The 21,134-nt window shown below is 38.6% G+C and overlaps 1 protein-coding gene across 13 annotated transcripts in view; it reads left to right on the top strand.

The window, feature by feature from the left end:
- Nucleotides 1-21,134, top strand: part of DLGAP1 (DLG associated protein 1) — a 905,535-nt gene that overhangs the window by 609,186 nt on the left and 275,215 nt on the right. Inside the window, exon 1 of one of the 13 annotated variants that reach the window (XM_032421265.1) lies at nucleotides 15,480-16,757. The exons of 11 other annotated variants lie outside the window; for them this stretch is intronic. In XM_032421265.1, the coding sequence (XP_032277156.1) occupies nucleotides 16,707-16,757 (51 nt within the window). In that variant the 5' untranslated portion in view covers nucleotides 15,480-16,706. Of the gene's footprint in view, nucleotides 1-15,479; nucleotides 16,758-21,134 lie in introns of those variants that run through there. One more of the 13 variants, XM_032421270.1, reaches the window with a different exon arrangement.

Here is a 21,134-nt window from a genome sequence, read left to right as displayed (position 1 = left end):
TTCTTAAAAATGTGTAATGGGAAACTGGATAAACATGTCAGGGATAGAGCAAAGGAAATTTGGGCAGATGGTCATTTTAAAGCAAATAGTCTAGTTCTATATTGTCCAGTATGGCAGCCGCTAGCCACAAATAGCTATTGAAATTTACATTAATTAAAGTTAAATAAGAACACACACTTCAGTACCTCCGTCACAATAGGCCACATTGCTAGTGCTCAGCAGTCAGGGGTGGCTGGTGTTACCCTATGGGACAAATAGATATAAAATACTCCCATTGTTGCAGAGAATTCTATTGGACAGCATTGTTCTAGTTGTTTTTAATATAATGACTTCTAGTAGTTGTTTTTAATATAATGACTACTGCTAGATTTGTGCTTTGCCAAGAGAAGGTAACATCCTGTTGAGATAGCTCATGATTAGAGGTGTCAGAACCAGCCAGTCCTTTTCCACTCACACACATGGGCCCGGGGAGGCCCAGGGAATGAGGGCTGTCCTGCGTGAACGCTGTCCTCCACTCACTCACTGTGTGGCATTAAGTAAGCCACTTCCACTCATCCTGTAGCCCCTCTGTTGCAAAATACTTACCTCGGGAGTTATTTTGAGGAGTAAATTCTATAAAGGAGCTAGTTTTCAGTAAGTAAAAGCAACTTTCCACTAGAAACATGACGACGAGTTTGGGATTTGCCCAGGTTTCAGCTACCATGTATCCGTCAGTCATTGTGCACGGGACATTGTGCTGGGCACCTCATGCAGTTTCCCTTGCTCTTCCCCTCTGCCCTGGCGCTGTCCCGCCCGGGAGCCCTACTCTGCTCCTACTCTGTATTGTGCACCCGGCTCGCCATTAGCCCCCCAGGCAGTACCTAGAATGTTTCCACTCATGCTCTTGGAGCTTTGGGCTGAAGTCTCTCCTGGACAATGCAAAATTGTTCTCCCATTCACATTTATTTGTAAATTATGACCTGTTGGCACCTCTAAGAACTGCATCTGGGTGCGAATAGATCCAGAAGTTGGCAATGCATAGTAATATGTGCATGGCCGTTCACACAGCAGCCGCCAATCAGGCTCCCCTCCCCACCAACAGGTATGGTTGGTCTCATAGTTGCACCTGAGCCACTTCTGACCAACTCAGATTCTTCTGCCTTTGATCAAAGGGCAAGAGCTTTCTAGAGAGGCCCTTAGAGTATTCATTATGGGTTATCAGGGCAGTGTTTAATTTAACCCTATTCACTGAGGTGAGCGAATCTCACACCTTCCCACTGCACGCTAAAAAATTAATGTACTGATCTATGGGTGTCAGTGTGAGACTTATGCACACCATTCTGAATTATAAATAATAATTACCTACTTGGATAATAGGCAGTAGTCTCATGGAATGATAACCACGATGTACTTTTTAAAGTAGGCTTCTGTTTTAAGGGAACTGGTATTACCAAAAACATGCTGTCTGGCCTCATTTGTTTATTTACCAAACTTGAAAAGCCCTATTTTCTCATACTACTCTCTGAAAACAAGTGTTCTTTGGCCATCTTTGAGGCCTGGAAAGAAAGAGATTGCTTCAGCCCAGCAGGCCAGAAAAATGCTATTGGTGGCAGGCCAGTTGGAAAGCTCACTTTCTGGAAACCGCCTCTCTAGAAGAGCTTCCTAAGGCAGAATTCCTTGATTCAGACCCTCAGAGGAAGAGTGGTCCCAGGCCTAGAGCATCTGCGGGGAGTTCATTCATTGGGCTGAGGCAGCCCAGAAGCAGAACTGAGGAATAGCTTGACTGATGACTGAATTAATCCTACCTTGAGGAGACCCCTTAGTGGGCAGGGTGGGGGGGTTTAAGGAGAACTCAGATGAAGAAAGGCAGAGCATACCCATCCCCCTACTTCAAGTGTTCTTAGCCTGGGGCTATGGACATTTAGACCATGCAAGAGTGCACTCTATGGGGTCAGTGAACTCTAGAACTTAAAAAGCCAAGGAGGAAAGGTGTTTGTGTTCATCCTGCTGGGGAGAAAAGTCCACAGCTTTTATCATGTCCCCCAAAGAGATAAAAAGCCACTAACAGGGGCACCTAGGTGGCTCAGTCAGTTAAACATCTGCCTTTGGCTCGGGTCATGATCCCAGGGTCCTGGGATGGAGTCCCGCATCGGGCTCCCTGCTCCGTGGGGAGCCTGCTTCTCCCTCTGCCTGCCACTTCCCCTGCTTGTGCTCTCCCTCTCTCTCTCTCTCAAATAAATAAATAAAATCTTAAAAAAAAAAAAAAAGCCACTAACAAGTTTAAGTTATGGTATCATTAAAATTAGGTCGTTTTTCCTTAAAAACTTTAAATGGATGACTTCCTTTTTTCCTTATAATAGTTCATTAGAAAAACCTTTTGGGTTATAATCTTAGACTAATTTGAGGAATGTGCGGTTTTTAAAGAGTTGTTATTGTGGGTGCATATTACCTGAAATAAGTAATTCCTCTGTTGGAACTTGGAGATCCTATTACAAAGTCAAGTTTGTAATATGATTTATTTGTAAAGAAGCTTTCCCTGAGTGATCGAATGACAAAAAATGAGGATTTCCCTTCTATAAGGGTTGAAGCTGAGAAGAGAGGGAAATTCAAAATTTTGTAAAAGCAGTTCCTACTCTCATAGCCCAGTGGAACTAGATTCTTAGATAAATATAAAACAAAACAGCGGCGCCTGGGTGGCTCAGTCAGTTACGCATCTGCCTTTGGCTCAGGTCATGGTCCCAGGGTCCTAGGATCGAGCCCCGCATCGGGCTCCCTGCTCAGCGGGGAGCCTGCTTCTCCCTCTCCCACTCCCCCTGCTTGTGTTCCTTCTCTCGCTGTGTCTCTCTCTGTCAAATAAATAAAATAAAATCCTCAATAAAAAAAAAGTAAGAAGAAGCATAGACACTTGAACACAGAATATGGGGGCTTAATAGGAAGAAGGATTTCAAGCTGTGGTTTAGAAAGAAAGGATAGAAAAGAAAGGTTTCCCCATTTGAAATGCTCTATCTCTGAAGCTTTGGAGCCAGACAGCTGTGCTCAAACCCTGTGTTTACTGAGCATGCAACTTTGAGTGAGTTACTTAACCTCTCCTGTCCTCTGGAATATGAAGATAATACCTATCACATAGGGGGTTTGAAGGGATTAAATGAGTTAATGTAGTGTAAAAGGTGTGGAACAACGCTTGGAAAAGGGACATTATGTAATGCCTCAATTAATGCTATGATTTGTATTAAGCCTAAAAACATGGTGGTAGCAACGTGAACTGAAACAAGAGACCAGATTTAAAGGCACCGAGGAAATCTTACAGCTAGAGATCACAACGATATTTAGTCAGGCTTTTGATGAAATCCTAAGTGTCTGTGTTGGTTTCTTATTGCTACTTTAACACATTGCCACCAACCTAGTGGCTTAAAAAGACACACACGTATTACCTCACAGTACTGGAGATCAGAAGTCTGAGATGGATCTCACTGAGCCAAAACCAGATCAGCAGGGTTGTGTTCCTTCTGGAGGTTCTATGGGAGAATCCATTTGCTTGCCTTTTCCAGCTTCCAGGGGCCTTGCCCATATCCCTTTACTCCCGGCTACTTCTTCGGTCGTCAAAGCCAGCAAAGCATCACTGTTCTCTGTGTCTGTGCTCAGGGCTCCTTCTCTGATTCTCCTTGCTTCCCTCTTTCCTTTACAAAGACCCTTGTAATGACTTTGGGACCACCCAGATAACCAAGGATAATCTCTCCATCTCAAGATCATTACCTTAATCACATCTGCAAAGTCCCTTGTGCCATGGAAGGTCACGTCTTCACAAGTGCCATGGATTAAGACGTGAGCATCTTCGGGGAGCCCCTATTCTGCCTGCCACACGATCTACCACCTAATACATGATATACTTCTTAAGCCTAACCATTTTGTAAACTGTGTGAAAAGTACATGAAAGCATCCATCCAGGGCATATCAGCTAAATGAGACCACCGTATATATGCAGTACTCCCTGAAGACTTCTTTTATGCGAAGATGGAATTTTCAATTTTTGTATCTGTTAGATTCTTTAAACTATTAGACTATTTAGACTATAAAACGATTAAGTTAGTCTATTTTAAACTATTTAAACTATTTTTAACTGTTGGGTCTAGCTTCCCCTTTGCCTATGAATTCCATATTTGCTGCTTCCTTTTCATTTAAAATGTTTATTATTCACTTTATAGTAAAACACCAATTCTTTATATACTTGAAATCTCCTTCCAATATCTATAAATGTAAACAAGTACATTTTTACACATTTGCAATCAATGTGCTATACATATTTTTGCCTTTTGTGGTACATAATACACTTTTTAATTCAAACACTTGTGAGCACTAACTATAATTTAGGTACTCTGTGAAGGACTAGGAATACAAAGTTGAAAAGACATGACTCCTGTCCTCAAGGAGCTCTTACTATAGTGGAAGGGGGGGGATACTGATGATAAGAATTTTTAAAAAGGAGAAAACATTTTTAAAATATATAGAATTACCTAGACTTGGACATTGAACGACTGAGGTGTCAGGAAAGAAAGAGTATTGATGATCTGTCTATGGTTTGAAAAACTGGGGGCATGTCAACATATCCAATTGAGAGAGATAACATGGGAGGAAAAATAAATTTGGATGGGGAAGATGATTTAGTTCTAGACATTTTGAATCTGATGTGCCTTTAGAATATCCAGTTGAAGATGTCCCATAGGCAAGCATTCATTCATTCAAATACAACTTGGAAGGTTCTTACAATAATCCAGACAAGAGATGACTGTGGTTCAGACTAGGGGAGAAGCAATAATGATGGAGGGAATTCAAGATAATCTCTCTACCTGACCTTAAATGTGTCAGATTGGTCAAAAATCCTCAGGTGAGGAAGATAGAGTGGAGGCAGCTGAACATATGATTCTGGAGTTCAGGATGATGTCAGGACTGTAGAAAGGTTTAACGGGGTTATCATGTGGCAAGTAGAGCCAAGTTTGAGAGTGAATGAGATCACATTGGGGCATGTGTAAGTTAGAAGATGAGGCAATACAGGCCAGTTTCCCGGGCTACACAGATGTTAACGCACAGACGGGAAGCAAAGAGAAGCAATAATAAAGAGCTGGGCGCCTGGGTGGCTCAGCCAGTTGGGCATCTGCCTTCAGCTCGGGTCATGATCCTGGAGTCCCGGGATCGAGTCCTGCGTCGGGCTCCCTGCTTGGCGCAGAGTCTGCTTCTCCCTCTGCCCTTCACCCTGCTTGTGCTCTCTCTCTCAAATAAATAAATTCTTAAAAATAAAATAAAATAATAAAGATCCAGAAAGATAGAAAGGAAATCAAAACAGCATGGAAGCAAAGGGAGAAGAGGATTTCAAGAAAGGGAAAGTTCAACGAGATCAACTACCAAAGACTGGTCAAGTTGGACAAGGAATAAAGTCTATAAAGGAATCTGGCAATTAGGAAGTAACTACTGGATGTGCCAGTAGTTTTCCTAAAGTGTTAGAGTAAAAATCATTTTGTATTCATTGGTATGCATACATGTGCTTATCATTTTAACAAATGCTTATTTATTTTAATGTCTATCATTTTAAAGAAAATATGCGTAGCTATTGAATATGCTAATACAACATGGTCAGAATATTCATTTCTCAATTATTTAATATTTGAATTTTTTTAATTTTTCACCATTATGAATAATGCCATAAAAATATTTTTCAATAAAATGTAGAAACTTTTTTTCTGGTTAGTATTTCCAAATGTTATGCACTATTCTTCAATTCAAAAAAAAAGTACAAGTAAATCTTCATATCTCAAAATAATTTAAATATTCTAATTTGGAATAATTATTCTGCAGAGACTTTTTTGCTCTGTCATTTTCAGATGGAGATAATCACAAATGTCTGGACTATTGTCAAACCTCAGGTGCACACTTCTAGAACAAGCATCTCCGTAGCAACTACATGCTGAAACCCTCTCGATGTAGCAGTATAACATAATAATCTGTACATGAATCCATTTTCTTTCTCTATGTTACAAACAGTTTAACACCCATTTGTAATAGGTTTCTTCACTTTCAAATGACTAATTTCCCACCTATTAGCTATTTTTGTTGACCTCACTTTACTAGAGATCCTCAATCTGAGTTTTATTTTAGCAATCACAATTCTCTCATCTAATTAACAAAAAAATTGGGCCATTGCCTCAGTGGCCTGCATTCAACCTTATTTTGACTGGCAATTTTCTAATAATATCTCACTGTCCTTCCCACCCCCATCTTTCGAATAGTAGTTTCTGTTTCACGGAGTTCATCCTCTCCCCCATTCTCTTTTGCCCCATTCTATTTCTCTCTCTCTCTCTCTCTTTGCCTTTCCTCTTCTTTATCTAGTAACCTATCCAAATCTTTCACTGTTACAAATAACTCAAGAAGTATCAAATTATTTATTCAGTAGAAATTCCTAGAATTAGATTAGCCCAGCCAATGGGTGTGCAAAATGTGAAGGATTTTTGCACATATTACCAATTGACCTCTAGAAAGACTATCTGAATTTTTACCCAGTACCAGTTTCCATTCTTGACACCTTTTTAGAAGATTCTTCTCTGTTGTAATACAAATCCACCTTCCTTTAACCTGGATGTAAGTGCCATATGAAGTAAGTCAATCACTCTTTCACAGGGCAATCAGTCAAATACTTCATGATTTATTATTCGCTCCTAAGTCTTCATTGTTCCATCTTCAAAAGACTTAGTTCCTTCAGCAATTCTTCAGCAGTCCAGAACTGGACTTTAAGCACTTTCAGCATCCCAAATGACAAATCATATCTAGTTCCAAGAAAAGCAACATCCCTCTTAACTTGTGATATAATTGTGTGAACAATATTTCAGTTGGACTTCACTACGTTCATTGAAAATCTTCAGATATGAACACTCTCCTTCTATCAGTGCACTAACTTGTCTAGCAGTCGTGCCAGACCCTGTCTTGCACTCAGGTAAAATCTGTACGCCATTTTTTCACGGAAAATCACATTGACATGTTTCTCCCACCCTGAGCTGTACACTTAAATGGTTTGACATAATGTAAAATATCATATTTCTCTTTATTAAATGTCACCTTATAGATATGAATATATCTTTCTAGCTCAGGGCCAGCCCTCACTGTTGTGTAGGTTGTGCATTATCTAACTCCAGGGAACACCATTTATATTAGGAGTTATCTTAATGTTATTTATTACTATAATTTTCCAGCTAAAGGCAGTAGAATCTTGAGGAAGGGACAGCTTGCTTCCAATTCACCCACCTAAAAGTGCCATTTGGACTACCAAAAAGAGTTTTCGCTGTCGAAATTAGAGAATATGAAATCTGAAATACAATATTTTAAATATTTTCCCAAGATGTATTATATTGTAAATCTCATAATAGTGTCTAATATATCATCATCGAAGTTAATAATTAAAAAAATGTTCAGAACAGGGCCAAAAACAGAGGCTTATGCATTCAACTACAGACCATCCTATAGTTTTTCATTCAAGTTATGAACCTCCTATCCAGTCTATACTTCTTTATTATATTTACAAGTTTTTCATCTTATTAAATGATACTAATCTGTTCTTTGTACCTGTGAGCTCATTTCTTTTTTAAAAATCAGGTATTGGGGCACCTGGGTGGCTCAGTCAGTTAAGCATCTGCCTTCAGCTCAAGTCATGATCTTGGGGTCCTGGGATCAAGCCCCGCATCGGGCTCCCTGCTCAGCAGGGAGTCTGCTTCTCCCTCTCCCTCTGCCCCTCACCATGCCCACTTATGCTCAATCTCTCTCTCTCTCTCAAATGAATAAATAAAATCTTTTTTTAAAATCAAGTATTACGGGGCAGGTTCATACAGTTAAGATACATTTATTGGGGAGATTTTTTTAGACTACATAAGAAAATAAAGAAGATCATAGAAATCACCCAGAGATAATCACTGTGAATATTTTTGTGTTGTTACTGTTCTTTAAAATACTCATAATATTGAGCAACCTCTGAATAAACTCACCAAACAGAAAAAAAGAAAGCATCACATAAACACTAGTAGGAATGTAGAAAAGAACAAGGACAAATATACAGTAGATATTAAAGCTATCATATGACTAGAAGAGAAACAGACTTCATACCAATATATTAAAAACTTAAGTGATTAATTTCTTAGGAAATTAAATTCTTCAAAATGTGATAGAAACAGAAACCATTAGGTGTATAAATATAAAAGTTACCCTGTCCATTTCTTAATTCCATCAAAAAGCAAATGATAGTTTAAAGTAAAAATTATAACATTTTATTATGGGGTTTATGATGTATTTAGATATAAAATATATGACAATAACATAAAGGATGGGGATATAAATAGAATTACACTGTTCAAGGTTCTCACAGTTTGCATGAAAAGATGGGACATTAAGTTTAAATAGACATTGATATGTATAATCTTTAATCAGTTTTGAGTTGATTTTTGTGTATGTTGTAAGATAATGGTTCAACTTTTTTCTTTTGCATGTGGCTATCCAGTTTTCTTAATGTCATTTCTTAAAGAGACTATCCTTTCCCTGGTGTAAAAAAAAAAAAAAAATGAAACCATATCCATGACAATTTATGAAATTGACACATTAATTTAAAATTTACTCAGAAAAAAGACCAGACCCAAAGAGTTCTAGGAAATTTGCAAGGAAGAGGTAATCCCTGTCATACAAAAGTTCTTCTAGAGATCTGAACAAAAGAGATGCCAAATTCATTTTAGGATTTATATAATCTTAGACAAGGGCAGTTTGAAAAAGGAAAATTTTAATGCAATTTTTTTCACAAATCTGATGCAAAAATTCTTTGCTTTAGAATTTTTTTTAAAGATTCATTTATTCATTTGGGGGGGAGGGGCAGAAGAAGAGGGAGAGAATCTCCAAGCACACTCCCCACTGAGCACGGAGCCAGACACGGGGCTCAATCCCACCCATGAGATCATGACCTGAGCTGAAACCAAGAGTCGGACACTTAAACAACTGAGCCACCTAGGTGCCCCTGATGCAAAAACTCTTAGAAGTGTATCAATAAAATAAATAATTGTAAATAATTTAAAATAACATGACCAGATGGGATTTATTTCATAATGAAAGGAAGGCTTAACATTAGAAAAGATACTCACGTAATTCACAGCATTAGGAAATTAAAGGAGAAAACACATGACTATCTTAATATATACAAAAAAGATATTTTGTAATATTCAACAACTATTAATGATTTAATTAAAAATTATGACAAATTAGAAATAGAAAAAGAATTCTTAAAGTGTATCTACAGATAAATAGCTCACAGGAACTTTGTGCAATGTTGGATCATCCCTTTTAAAACCATGAAGAAGATGACAAACCTCCTCTAAAATGTATTAAACTACATGTTGGCCAGTTATTATTATTATATGGTTATATATAATTGACATATAACATTAAATTTGTTTCAGGTATAAGACATAACAATTTGGTGTTTGTATATATTATGAAATGATCACCACAATAAGTCTGATTAACATTCATCACCATACATGATTACAAAAAATTTTTTTTCTTGTGATGAGAATTTTTAAGATCTATTCTCTTAGCAACTTTCAAATATGCAATGCAGTATTGTTAACTATAGTTACCATGCTGTATATTACATCCCAGGACTTATTTATTTTATAACTGGAAGTTTGTACATTTGATCTTCAACAATTGCATCCACCCCCAATCCTCCACCTCTGGCAACTGCCAATCTGTTCTCTGTATCTATGAGCTCGCTTATGTTTTTTTGGTTTTTTAGATTCCACATAAGTGAGATCATACAGTATTTGCCTTTCTCTGTCTATTTCACTTAGCATAATGCCCTCAAAATCCACCCATACTGTCCCAAATGGCAAGATTTTTATGGCCGAATAATATTTCATTGTATATGTACCTCATCTTCTTTATCCATTCATCCATCAATGGACATTTAGGTTGTTTCCTTATCTTGGTGATTGTAGACAATGCTGCAACGAACATGGGGGCGTTGGCCATTGGTTCTTTGCTGACATTTGTCTGTTTGCATCATGTCTGTATATAGCTTGTCCTCTATTATTTTTTCCCCTAGAAAGGTTCGTTTGAGCAATATAACCCAAATCCTCACATGTTCAAAGCTATATTTTTATTTGAGTCTTTATACTTGAAGGAGAGCTTGACTTAGATAGAAAATCCTTGACCCCTCTTCTCTGGGATTGATATCTCAGTGATGTTGTTCTGGTATGTGCTGAGGTTAAGTGTTTCTGTGGGTTATCTGATGTCAACCTCATTTTCTCTCCCTTAACCTGATTTTATCTTTTTGCCAAAGGGTTCTTTCCAATAGTTTTTCTAGGCTATGTCTTTCTGTTGACCATTCTGGATGCCTTTTCACTGATAAAATGGGTGCCTTTTCATTAAATATATTTGGGCTTTTTTTATTTCAGAAAACCCTTATTGAATTATTTTAAGATAATTATTTTATGCTATTGCTTTGCTTTTCTTCTTCAGAATTACAGCTATGCACATATTGGATATATTTCCTTGTTTTTCTAATCCTTCTCTATCTTTTTCTCTCTGCATCATTTCTTTGCTGTTTTTCATTTTTATCTTTTATGTCCCTTCCCTTCCTTTCCTTTCCTTCAATTCTGCCAGTTCCTATTTCATATCCTCCAGCTGTCTACCAGCAATCTTTTGTTGTATTCTCACTTCTTCCCCGAGTTCTTATAATTCTTCTTTGTGATCTTCTTTTATAGCTGTAAGTGCTTCATTAATTATTCTTTTGAATTTGGGTTATGCTTTATGGCACATATTTTCCCAGTGCATTTTTATAAGACATCTGTGGCTACCCCTTTTTATATTCCTTATGGTACCTGTATGTGTATTCCTTTTATGTTACTCCTATTTGAGTGAGTTGTATTTTCCTAGAGAATCAGAAGGTTCCCTTGGAGGGAATGGTGGGCAGTAGCTCCCCAAGAATCAAGGGCTTCCTTTGTTGTTGCTACAGTTATAAACTGCTTCTTTATAATATGATGCATCTATGGAGTCCCACATCCTCTGACTCTCAGACCAAACCTAGTTCTTTTTACCCTCAATTACTTCATGGATGACCTCACAGGCTGCCTGTCACATGGGGACAAAAATGATACAGTCATTTTTAGAAAGAATTGTTCTGGCCCTTAATGAGATTTGCCCACTTACTCTCCACCACCTACATTAGTCCCAGACTTTTCCACAGCTCTTTCCTTTCAGACTGAGGTCCTTATTGTGGGGGACTGTATGTTTGACAGAGCTTTCTGAGCTCTGCTACATCTAGGTCCCCTTTGTCCCTCTTATTTACCTACCACATTATTATGACTTCCCTCCTTGGCTTTCTGCTGGACTCTGGCTTTGGAGTTTGTGGATTTTTTGCTGGTTTTGCTGAAAATGTGATTTGTGGGCTTGTCTTCATTTTGTTGTATTGTTTTTGTTGTTGCCAGGAGGAGAAGAGAGAAAATTCAGTTTCTGTGAAAACCAATCCTGTTAACATTTAGAAATATTTTCCTTCTGTTTTCTTTCTGCAAAGATGACTTTGCATAAGAAAGCTCAGAGCATGTGTTTACTTATCAACCAAGTTGATTTTCTAAAATAAAAATAAAGGGCGGTGCCTGGGTGTCTCAGTCGGTTAAAGCATCTGCCTTCCACTCAGGTCGTGATTCTGGGCTCCCAGAATCGAGCCCCATGTCATCTGATTCCCTGCTTAGTGGGGAGTCTGCTTCTCCCTCTCCCTCTGCCCGCCCACCCCCCAACTCGTGTTCTCACTCTCTCGCGCTCACTCCCTAATAAATAAATAAAATCTTTAAAAAAATAAAAATAAATAAAAACAAAGCACAGTCAGCTTAGCATCCTACTTCTTCATAATCCCAGGCTGCTTTTCCTTGTGCTCAGAGACCTTCTATTTAACAGCCTATTCTAGGATGATGCTGCATTATAAATTCAAGCCCATCAAGCTGTTATCTTTTGGTTGATTCAAAAGCCTTGTCCATCTTTGTCTTACTGCATTTCCTTTAACAATCTTTAAGATTCGCCACTTTGATTCTGGAGTCCTACGAAAAGTTCCTTGAGTACATAAAAATGTCATTTGCATAGGCACAAAAACTTAAGCTTAATGTTTATAGGTGTGTCTTTTTAAAAAGGAAAACATTTTTATTGAGAAAATTAATTTATTCTATTAATTTATTAATCTAATAAATCTTATGATATTTTAAATTAACATCCTGCAAGCAAATTTTCTAAGCAAAATGTATGTGTTAGACTAATAGTGGATCTACCAGGCAGTAGTGACATCACAGCCATGTTGACCAAGGAAAGAGAGAATGGTCAGATTTTATAAACAAGAAGAATAGCCCTGACTCCCAACACTGAATACATGCCTTAAATTATTTTGCTAGTAGCAATTATACTGTCATTACCCTCTCACCACAGTCTGCCAATTTAAGAGCTCTTTCCTATATTCATTCAAAAAAAAAAATGCTTATTAAATATGTACTATTGCCAGGCCCTATGTAGTTGCAAAGGATACAATGATAATCAGAAACAGACACGATTCCTCCTCTCATGCTCCTTATTATCTGTCAGTGGGGAGATAAATATTACTAAATTCAATTGCACAAATAAATTTAAATTTACTGCATGGCAGAGCTACTGTTGAACTGGTGGGAACTCCCCCTTGTCTGCAGTCAGTGCTGTCATTTTCTTTACTGGGAGGAATTGGCTGAATTCCGCTCCCCACAGGACTAGGGCCACTATGGATTCTAGGGAATGGGCAACTGGTATTTCTTAACACTCTTAAAAACCTTGCACCTAAGATCAGACTGTTGGGTCCCTGAGCCCAGAATGTTTATTCCCTGCCTTTCCTCCAAGCAATGCATTCTCCATACTTGCCTTATTAGAAGAGTGACCAATGGAGAGGCAGGTCTCTCCATAGTTCATTTAACTAAGAGACTCAACCCAAGCAGGTCTCTTCAAAGATGGCAAGAGTGTAGTGGCCCACGCACCTTCTGAGCCTACTGCAAACCTATCCCAAGTGACCACTTTGCTCGATACCTATAAAGGAGATTATGATACTCTAATAACATATTGACTTAAGAAGTTCAGGGAAGCATGTCCCAAGAAGTAATGGTTGAGATTAGGTCGGAAGAAAGAGCTAGAGTAAATTAGACAATGAGCCAAGGGAATCATGCAAAGGCAGGAAAAAACAAAAGGGTCAGAGATAAATCTAGTGTGGCTAGGTCATGAAGACGGTGCAAGATGAGTCTGGGAAGATAGGCAGGACTCTATCACTCAGGGCCTGAGGGGTCATGTTTAAAATTTGAATCTTTATATCCATGCTTTTGTGTGTAGGGGGTAGACACAGGGAAAACTGATATCCACTTTGCCTTCTGAAAACATACCTTTAGATGGAGTGAAAAGACAAGTAAAGCAGCAGCAGAAGAAACAAAAGGTAAATAGAGTATTCCAGGTGCAAGACAATGGTGGATGGACTAGGGTGGTGATGGTGATATTGAGGCAGGTGGGATACTGTCCAGAGATTCCAGATCTACGGGACTTGGTGATATAGAGGGAGAGGGAAGTGTCCAAAATGAGACCTATGTTTCTGACTTGCACGAAAGATGGGGCTTCCATTCACTGAAGTGGGGAGCTCTGGAAGAGCTGCAGTCAGGAGTGGCCAGGGGAGGAGGGAGAAGAAAGTGAACTTGATTTGGTAGGTGCTGCTGTAGATGAAGTGCTGTGAGGTATCTAAGGGAAGTTGTCAAGTACCAAAAGCTCCTATGGGAAATCTGGAATGAGAATATAAACTTATGAGTCATGCACATACAAGATGTTTTCCTGGAATTCAAAGCTCTCTTCACCATGCTGCTTCTTCTTCTTCTACACTTTCCATCTTGTAGATCATTTTCTTTGATAGAGAAAATGAGAGAGTTTGAGAGCTTAATGTTTTGTCATCTTCCTCCTCCCCCCCACTGCCCTTCCTCCCCTTCCTCCACCTTCATCATCATCTGTTATACCGTTATACCATCTGGACCAAGGCTTGGGATTATCCTTGTTCTTCTACTTGTTCCAATTCACATCTTTTTAAAAGGCCTCTTTTTTTAAACTGTCCTTGGCTTTTTTTTTTAATTCCTTTTAATGTTTTTTTCTTCTTCTTCTTCTTTTTCTTTTGCAATTTATGAACTTCACTTTATTTGTGCTTTAGCCCTCTTGGTGCAATTCTTATAGACACTCATCACTTACCTGTATTCGTCCTTGATGGAGAACCCATCTCTCATGTCTGTAACAAGCTCCTTTAATATGAACGCTTTAAAACTGTCCTTCTACAAGCTCTTGATTTCTTTAAAGAGCTTATTTTTATTCTCAAACTAGATCATTTGATAGTATATCAACAGAATTAAGATTTGTGATCCTACTTTCTCCCTTGAATCATCTGCCCTTATCAATCAAAAACAAGTCTGCCCCTTATTCTCCTTCTCTTTTTTCCTTTCTTCTTTCTTCTCTTTCTCCTTCTCTTCCTTTATTGTAATCCTCCTCTTTTTTCCTTCTGCTCTCACTCTGTTTGATTTGGGTTTTTTTTTTCTTTATTGAGAATTAGCTATGACTAAACACCAGCACAAATGGTTCTTTTGGGTAGGTCTATTGCTCATAGGTCCCCAAGGGTTTCCCACATTTGGTATTATCCTCACACTCTCCCATTTTCTCCCTAGCTACCTTCTGCAGAATTTATTTCATATAATTAATTCTTATCATTACAAACACTATATGGCAGTGTTTCCATGACAAGTTAATAATTTTATTAATATGTGTATTGAGATATAATTTACCAACCATAAGATTCCCTTATCTAAAATATACAATTTAATGGTTTCAGTATATTCACAGAGTTGTGCAAACATCACTACAATCTAACATGAACATTTTCATCACCCCCGTAAGAAACCTTTTATTCATTAGCATTCTCCTCCCAGTACTGCTACCCCATGCCCAGGGTGACCTCTAATCTACTAGCTATCTCCATAGATTCTGCCTATTCTGGATATTTCATATAAATGGTATCAGACAATATGTGATCTTTTGTGACTGGCTTTTTCAACAGCATACTGTTTTCAAGATTCAGCTATGTTATAGCATATATCAATACTTAATTTATTTTTAATGCCAAATAATATTCCATTGTAGGATGTTTCACATTTGTAAAAGATTTATTTATTTTAGGAAGAGAGAGAGAGCATGGGCAAGCACAGAGGGGAGGGGCAGAGGGAGAGAGAGAAAGAATCTCTAGCAGACTCCCCCCACTGAGCACAGACCCAGACACGATGCAGGGCTCAGTCCTGAAACCCTGAGATCACAACCTGAGCCAAAACCGAGAGTCAGATGCTTAACCCACTGTGCCACCCAGGCGCTCTGGATATACCACATTTTTTAATCCATTCATCAGTTGATGGAAATTAGGGTTGTTTCCACTTCTTGGCTATTGTGAATAATGGTGTACAAGGTTTTCTGTGGACACATGCTTTTATTTCTCCTGGAAATATGAGTAAGAGTGGAATTGCCGAATCATATAGTAACTCTGTTTAACATTTTGAAGCAAATCCATCACTTAATTATTGCTTTTTCTTTATCATTTTTCACTGGAGGCAGCCATGTTCTTATTAATTGAGGAGAGGAGAGTTTTGGGGTCTGGTTCTGCAATGTGACAAAGACCAAAAAGGTTTAAAAGACTTTAAGCTAAAATTTCTTTGCTCAGTAAATTGATAATCTTGGACGTGTCTCATTGTTATGATTGCACATTTTACTTGGTAAAAGTTGGATTTTAATAAATGCTACCTGTTCAAATTCCATGAAGTGAAACACCTGGGAGAGGACCCTGCAACACTTCCTTCGCCTATCTGGGAAGGAGACTCACACTTGAATTAAATGAGATTTTTCTGAGATGTTTTCTATGGAAGTCATTTTTTAAAGAAAGAAAAAATGTTTGCCCAAAGGTTTCCAAAACAAGCTTAATTCATTTAAGGAAAATTAATGAATTATTAAAGAATATGACTTATTTTTTAAGTGAATCTGATGTCCAGTGGACAGATGCCTATTGTTATTTTCCTATTGGAACCCTAAAGGCTCTCTCTTCATTAGCTACTAGAAGGTTGTATCCAATTTATGTGTGTCTGCACTTATCATCAAAACTGTAAAATGCATCTGTCTTTCCGTCTCTAGTCAGACAACCAGATTTTTTTTTTTTGAAAATTGTAGAGCTCACTCCCCCACATGTATTTCTCCTTGACAGAATATACATTATCCACCGTATGTACTGTACAAAGTAAATCAATAGCCTAAGAATCTACTGAGATAATGAAAGAGAGCAATGTAATTTTGCTGGGACAGCGAGCATGCAAGACTCTAACTACAACTGCTAGGCAAAATTGCATGGGCTTGAAAAATCCACACTATTCACTTAAGTGTTATTCTGCAGTTATAAGATTTGATTTCATTAAGTATCTTCATCTGAATGAAAATGTAAAGTTGCAAGTCTAGAGTTGTGAGCCATGGCCAACCACTCCCCACCCCCCAAGTTCTGTGTTTACTGCCTTACTCACCCACTTTGCATCGGCAAATCATAGAGAGAAGCTAAATGCTCTCAGCTGCACTATACCAAATCAAAGCTGAGATGAATAATGAACTTAATTTTCCATAAAGACATTCTGTTTGGCATTTCAGCTAATAAGGTAAGCTAATGGCAATTCGGGGCTATGGAAAAGAAAATGAATAGTCTCTCTTTGTGTTTGATTTCTGTGCTAATCCATAATTTTTCTTTTAACATGCTGGAGTTAATTTCATGTTTCACAATATATGTGAATTTGGGATGAACAGTTTTATAAAGAGTACCCCCAATGTACCCCTTTTTTTAAATTAGGCTGCTTGTGGTACTAGAGGGGCTAAGGGAGAAATCAGCTTTTTAGTAAGACTGGCATCTCTGTAATAATATTTTTGCATCATTAATGCAAAATGAATTTACTTAAACGGCAGAATATTTAGATGCAGCAAAGACCGACAAAATTATTTAAGCACTGCTTATTGAATATATTTGGCATGATATATTGTGAATTGATGTTGAATGTGCTCTAGAGAAAGCAGAATACATACATCATGTTGGTTTCTGAGTCATTTTGTTTCTAAGTACATGTTATTCTAGAGAAGGTAGTAATTTTCAATTGCTAAAATTATTCCACAGCTTCGGGTTAGGTGGGTTTTATTTTGTAAGATTGTATTTTTAAAATAGCAGCATACTGGTAATGTGAATTTTCGTTATTATTACTTACTGGATTTACCACGGCTTCAGTGATTTCAGTTCATGTGGAAATGTACTTGTTTGTCCATTAAAGTTCAGGGGACTAAAAACCATCAGACCTCTCCGAGACTCTCATTGCCACCTTGGCTGCCATGTAGCAAAAATAGGAATAAAACAATTACTGGTTGGCTTAGCTTTTTGTGATACAGTTTTTCAGTGTTTAACACAGGGATTTTTATTTCAGTCAGTTCACAGCACAAACTAGCAAAAACTTAGCAAGATGGGGAAGAAATACTCTTTTCTTTTTTATAAGAATAACAAAAATGAAAAATGCAATTAAGATTTATGTTTCCTGGGCTTAATGCCATGTCACCTGAAAAATCCAAGACTCTATTCTCTCAAAGTAGGTGACCTCAAAAGAGATTTCAGAAGTTCTATGCAAAACAGCAAAAGTATGTGGGAAATTTTGGAGAAATGAAAAGGAAATGTTTCTTCTATTCCTACTGTCTAATCTTCCCATTCTGTTTTTACGTGTGGGAAATGAGCTGTGGGCACCGGATATTTTTGTTTCGTGGAAATCTTTAAACATCACAATCAGACTTTTATAGAAAATGAAGAACTTTCATCCTTCCTCCCTTTAGAATGTTCCCAGTGTCTGTTTTCCCTTGAAGTATAAACAGGATGCTAAGTCTGAGCATGACTCTGGCTACTACTCATGACTTAGTCCCTCTTACTGATCACCCATGTTTCGCCTACAAGTTTTAGGCATTTCTTTTGAAAACCCTCTAATTTAGTAAACCTAGGAGGAGGAGGAATGTGGCATTTTAGTCTATCACAGTTCATTTTTAAGAACACCAAGACAGACATATGTTACTCTTCATCCTTCAAAGTTTTAAGATACGTTCAATTTCACGGTTATTCTCTGTTTGCAGAACTCTGTTGGAAGCCCAAATATGGTGGATTGTTTGGGATTTGTAAGGTGTTCATTTTCTTTTCCTCTTTTCCCCCTTTCCCTCTCACACCTCATCACCCCAGGCCATTCTTGACTGCCCCATGCACTGTTTTGCTTCCTTAATTCTGGTATGTTCCCCATTCCCCTTCTCCTCAGTATCACTGGCCCAGAACCTATGCATTGCACCGTATCTATTTTAAAGCTGGAAGAAACAAACCAGAAAGCAAACGTTTGCAACCACCAAGTTGTTGTTTTCTATTCCCTGTCATTCGTAAACTAAGAAAACTTTTATACCAGCACACCTCTTTATCCACGATTGCTATCCAAAACCAACCTGGTGATGAAAATGCGCAAGACTGTTTGACCAGCATCCTTTTCGTGATTCTTTTTTCTACGGTGGTCAACCCACTCGTGCTTCAAGATGAGATGCAAAGTTGTTAGTCCTTTCAGACATTCTTAGCAATGCCAACTGCAAGGCATGTGTTATTTACAGACTCACATGTTAACTCACTATGCTTGTTAATTTATTAGGGAGAAAATCTAGTGAAAAGGGCACCACCAACTTCCCTATGCCTGCGCGTGCGCACACACATGTAGGCATCCACAAAGACCACGGAGTAGCCATCTACTGGGGATGCTCCTAACTGAGCAGCAGCTTTGTCACAGATGGCCCACCATCATAAGAAGTTCTTGGCACTATGGCAAGGAAGGCTGAGCAGGAGGCAGCCAACAGATTTGTTCCCAAATACACGTGAAACCCATTCTTGGGGACAATCAGGATTAAGTGGAGGAGGAGCAAAGATGAGAGGGGACTAAAATATCACCAGACTTGGTTATTAATTGTTAACATTACCTCATTTATGCTCATAGCCTGGGGGACCCCAGGATATCTGCATTATAAAAATAAAGGCATTACTCCAAACCAATCATCTCTAAAACGAGGCTCAGTGTCTTTCCTCCAGACCTCCTTACTCTGTGTTTCCTACCCCTGTAAACAGCACCACTCATTATTTTCAACCCAGAAACACAGGGGAAAACTTTGATTTTTCGCTCTACCTCACCCTTACATCTCCAAGGTAGACTCATAAAAGTTGGTTGGATGAATGAACAGATGGATGGATTAATCCCCAAGTCCTAGAAATTTTATTTCTATTCACTTCTCTCTGTTCTCTCTGCAACTTTCCTAGTTAAGTCCGACAGTTTCTCACCTAGATGGTTACAAATACCTCCTAAGTGGTCTCCCTGCCTCTAGTTTTCCCTTAATCCAGACATTTGTATATTCCAGTTCAAACGATCTTTCTAAACTACAAAGTGAATCACTAAATCTTCTGCTTATAGATCCTTCAATGGTTCCTCCTTACCCTCGGGATAAAGTCCAAACTCCTTACGGGGAACAAAATCGGGGAACTTTTTCCTCCACAGCCTCGCTGCTTCGTGTGCCCTCTGTTGACTCATTTCAGCCACACTGATCTACTTTTAACTTTCTCATAGGTGCAGTGTTCTCCTGCCCAGGCCCTTTGCACAAGCTGCTTCCCCTTTTGTCTCTTCTATCCATCCAGCTCAAACTCCTTTCTTCTCTACTTAGCCCCTTTACAACTTTCTCATCTGGTCTGAGACGACGCTTCCTCCAGGAAGCCCTCACTGACCAGCCAAATTTGAGCCCCGTCCCCTCTCCCAATAATTCTCTTAGCACCCATTATTTCCTTAACATGCTTCTGCTCTTTTATATAGGATTGCCTATTCCACTAGCCTATCAGTTCTGTGAAAATATCCAGCCTCTTAGTCACAGCTGTGGCCATGAACAAGTGCAAAGTCAATTCCATTTGAATACATGAATAGATACTCGGACTCCTTAACAAGCTTCATTACCTTTTGTTCTGATGAGGTTGCAGAAACCAACTGCAATGATTCTTTGTTACTCATTCCTCCAAAGTACTGTGCTAAAGCAGTTCCCATAAATTCTCCAGTCTTGTTCTTATTCCCATTTTATAAATGAGACCACTGAGGATCCAGTTGCCATAAATGAGCCCGATATTAAGGCGTGGGCCCCTCACTCTGATTCTAGGGGCCAGCTCCTTCTATTCTACACATGGTCCACTGCCTGCTTCATGTGAGAAAACATTTAAACCTTAGAAATGAATTATGGATTGTTCATAGGCTTTCCGACCTCCAGTAGTCTGCTCTGAATGTATTTTTTCCTTATTGTTAATCTGAAGGTAACTTTCTTTGTGCCATATTCTTTATTCTCAAGCTTTTTTCTACAGGCCCTATGTCTGCAGTGTTTTCTGCCTTTCTTGCTCTCTCTGTAGTGAGAATAACTGGGCCTCTTATTTCTGTTTCATTTCCATTGTCCTTTTTTTGGGGGGAGGCTTTTTTTTTGAGGGAGAGAGAGAGAGGGCATAGAGAGGGGGAGAGGGAGACAGAGAATCTTAAGCAGGCTCCACACCCAGCACAGAGCCACATGCGGGGCTCGATCTCACAACCCTGAGATCATGACCTGAGCCGAAATCAAGAGTCAGACACTTAGCTGACAGAGCCACCCAGGCGCCCCATTTTGGGCTATTTTAATGTTTTTATTACAGGCTATAAAAGTATCCAGAAAGATAAATAAATGTGATGTAATGATATATATCCTAATATGGAGAACTTTGTTTCAGTACATTGTTTTTCTTCACAGTAGTCCATTGTCCTTTTCAACACAGACTTTTTTCCTGGTCCTGCTCTATGATTACTCTTTCCACGGTGCTTTTCCCTGAGCTCAGTTATGCCTTAATGCTTGTCAGCCGCAGCCTGATGGCGGACTACTTAGGGGGCTTCCACTGGTCTTTCATGGGAAAAGCAAATTTCTTCTTGTTTCCGCCC

Source organism: Phoca vitulina, unplaced genomic scaffold, assembly GCF_004348235.1.
Source record: "Phoca vitulina isolate PV1807 unplaced genomic scaffold, GSC_HSeal_1.0 scaffold24, whole genome shotgun sequence".
Taxonomy (NCBI): domain Eukaryota; kingdom Metazoa; phylum Chordata; class Mammalia; order Carnivora; family Phocidae; genus Phoca; species Phoca vitulina.
Note: the sequence above shows the minus strand (reverse complement) of the source record. Positions and strands in the feature narration are given on the sequence as shown.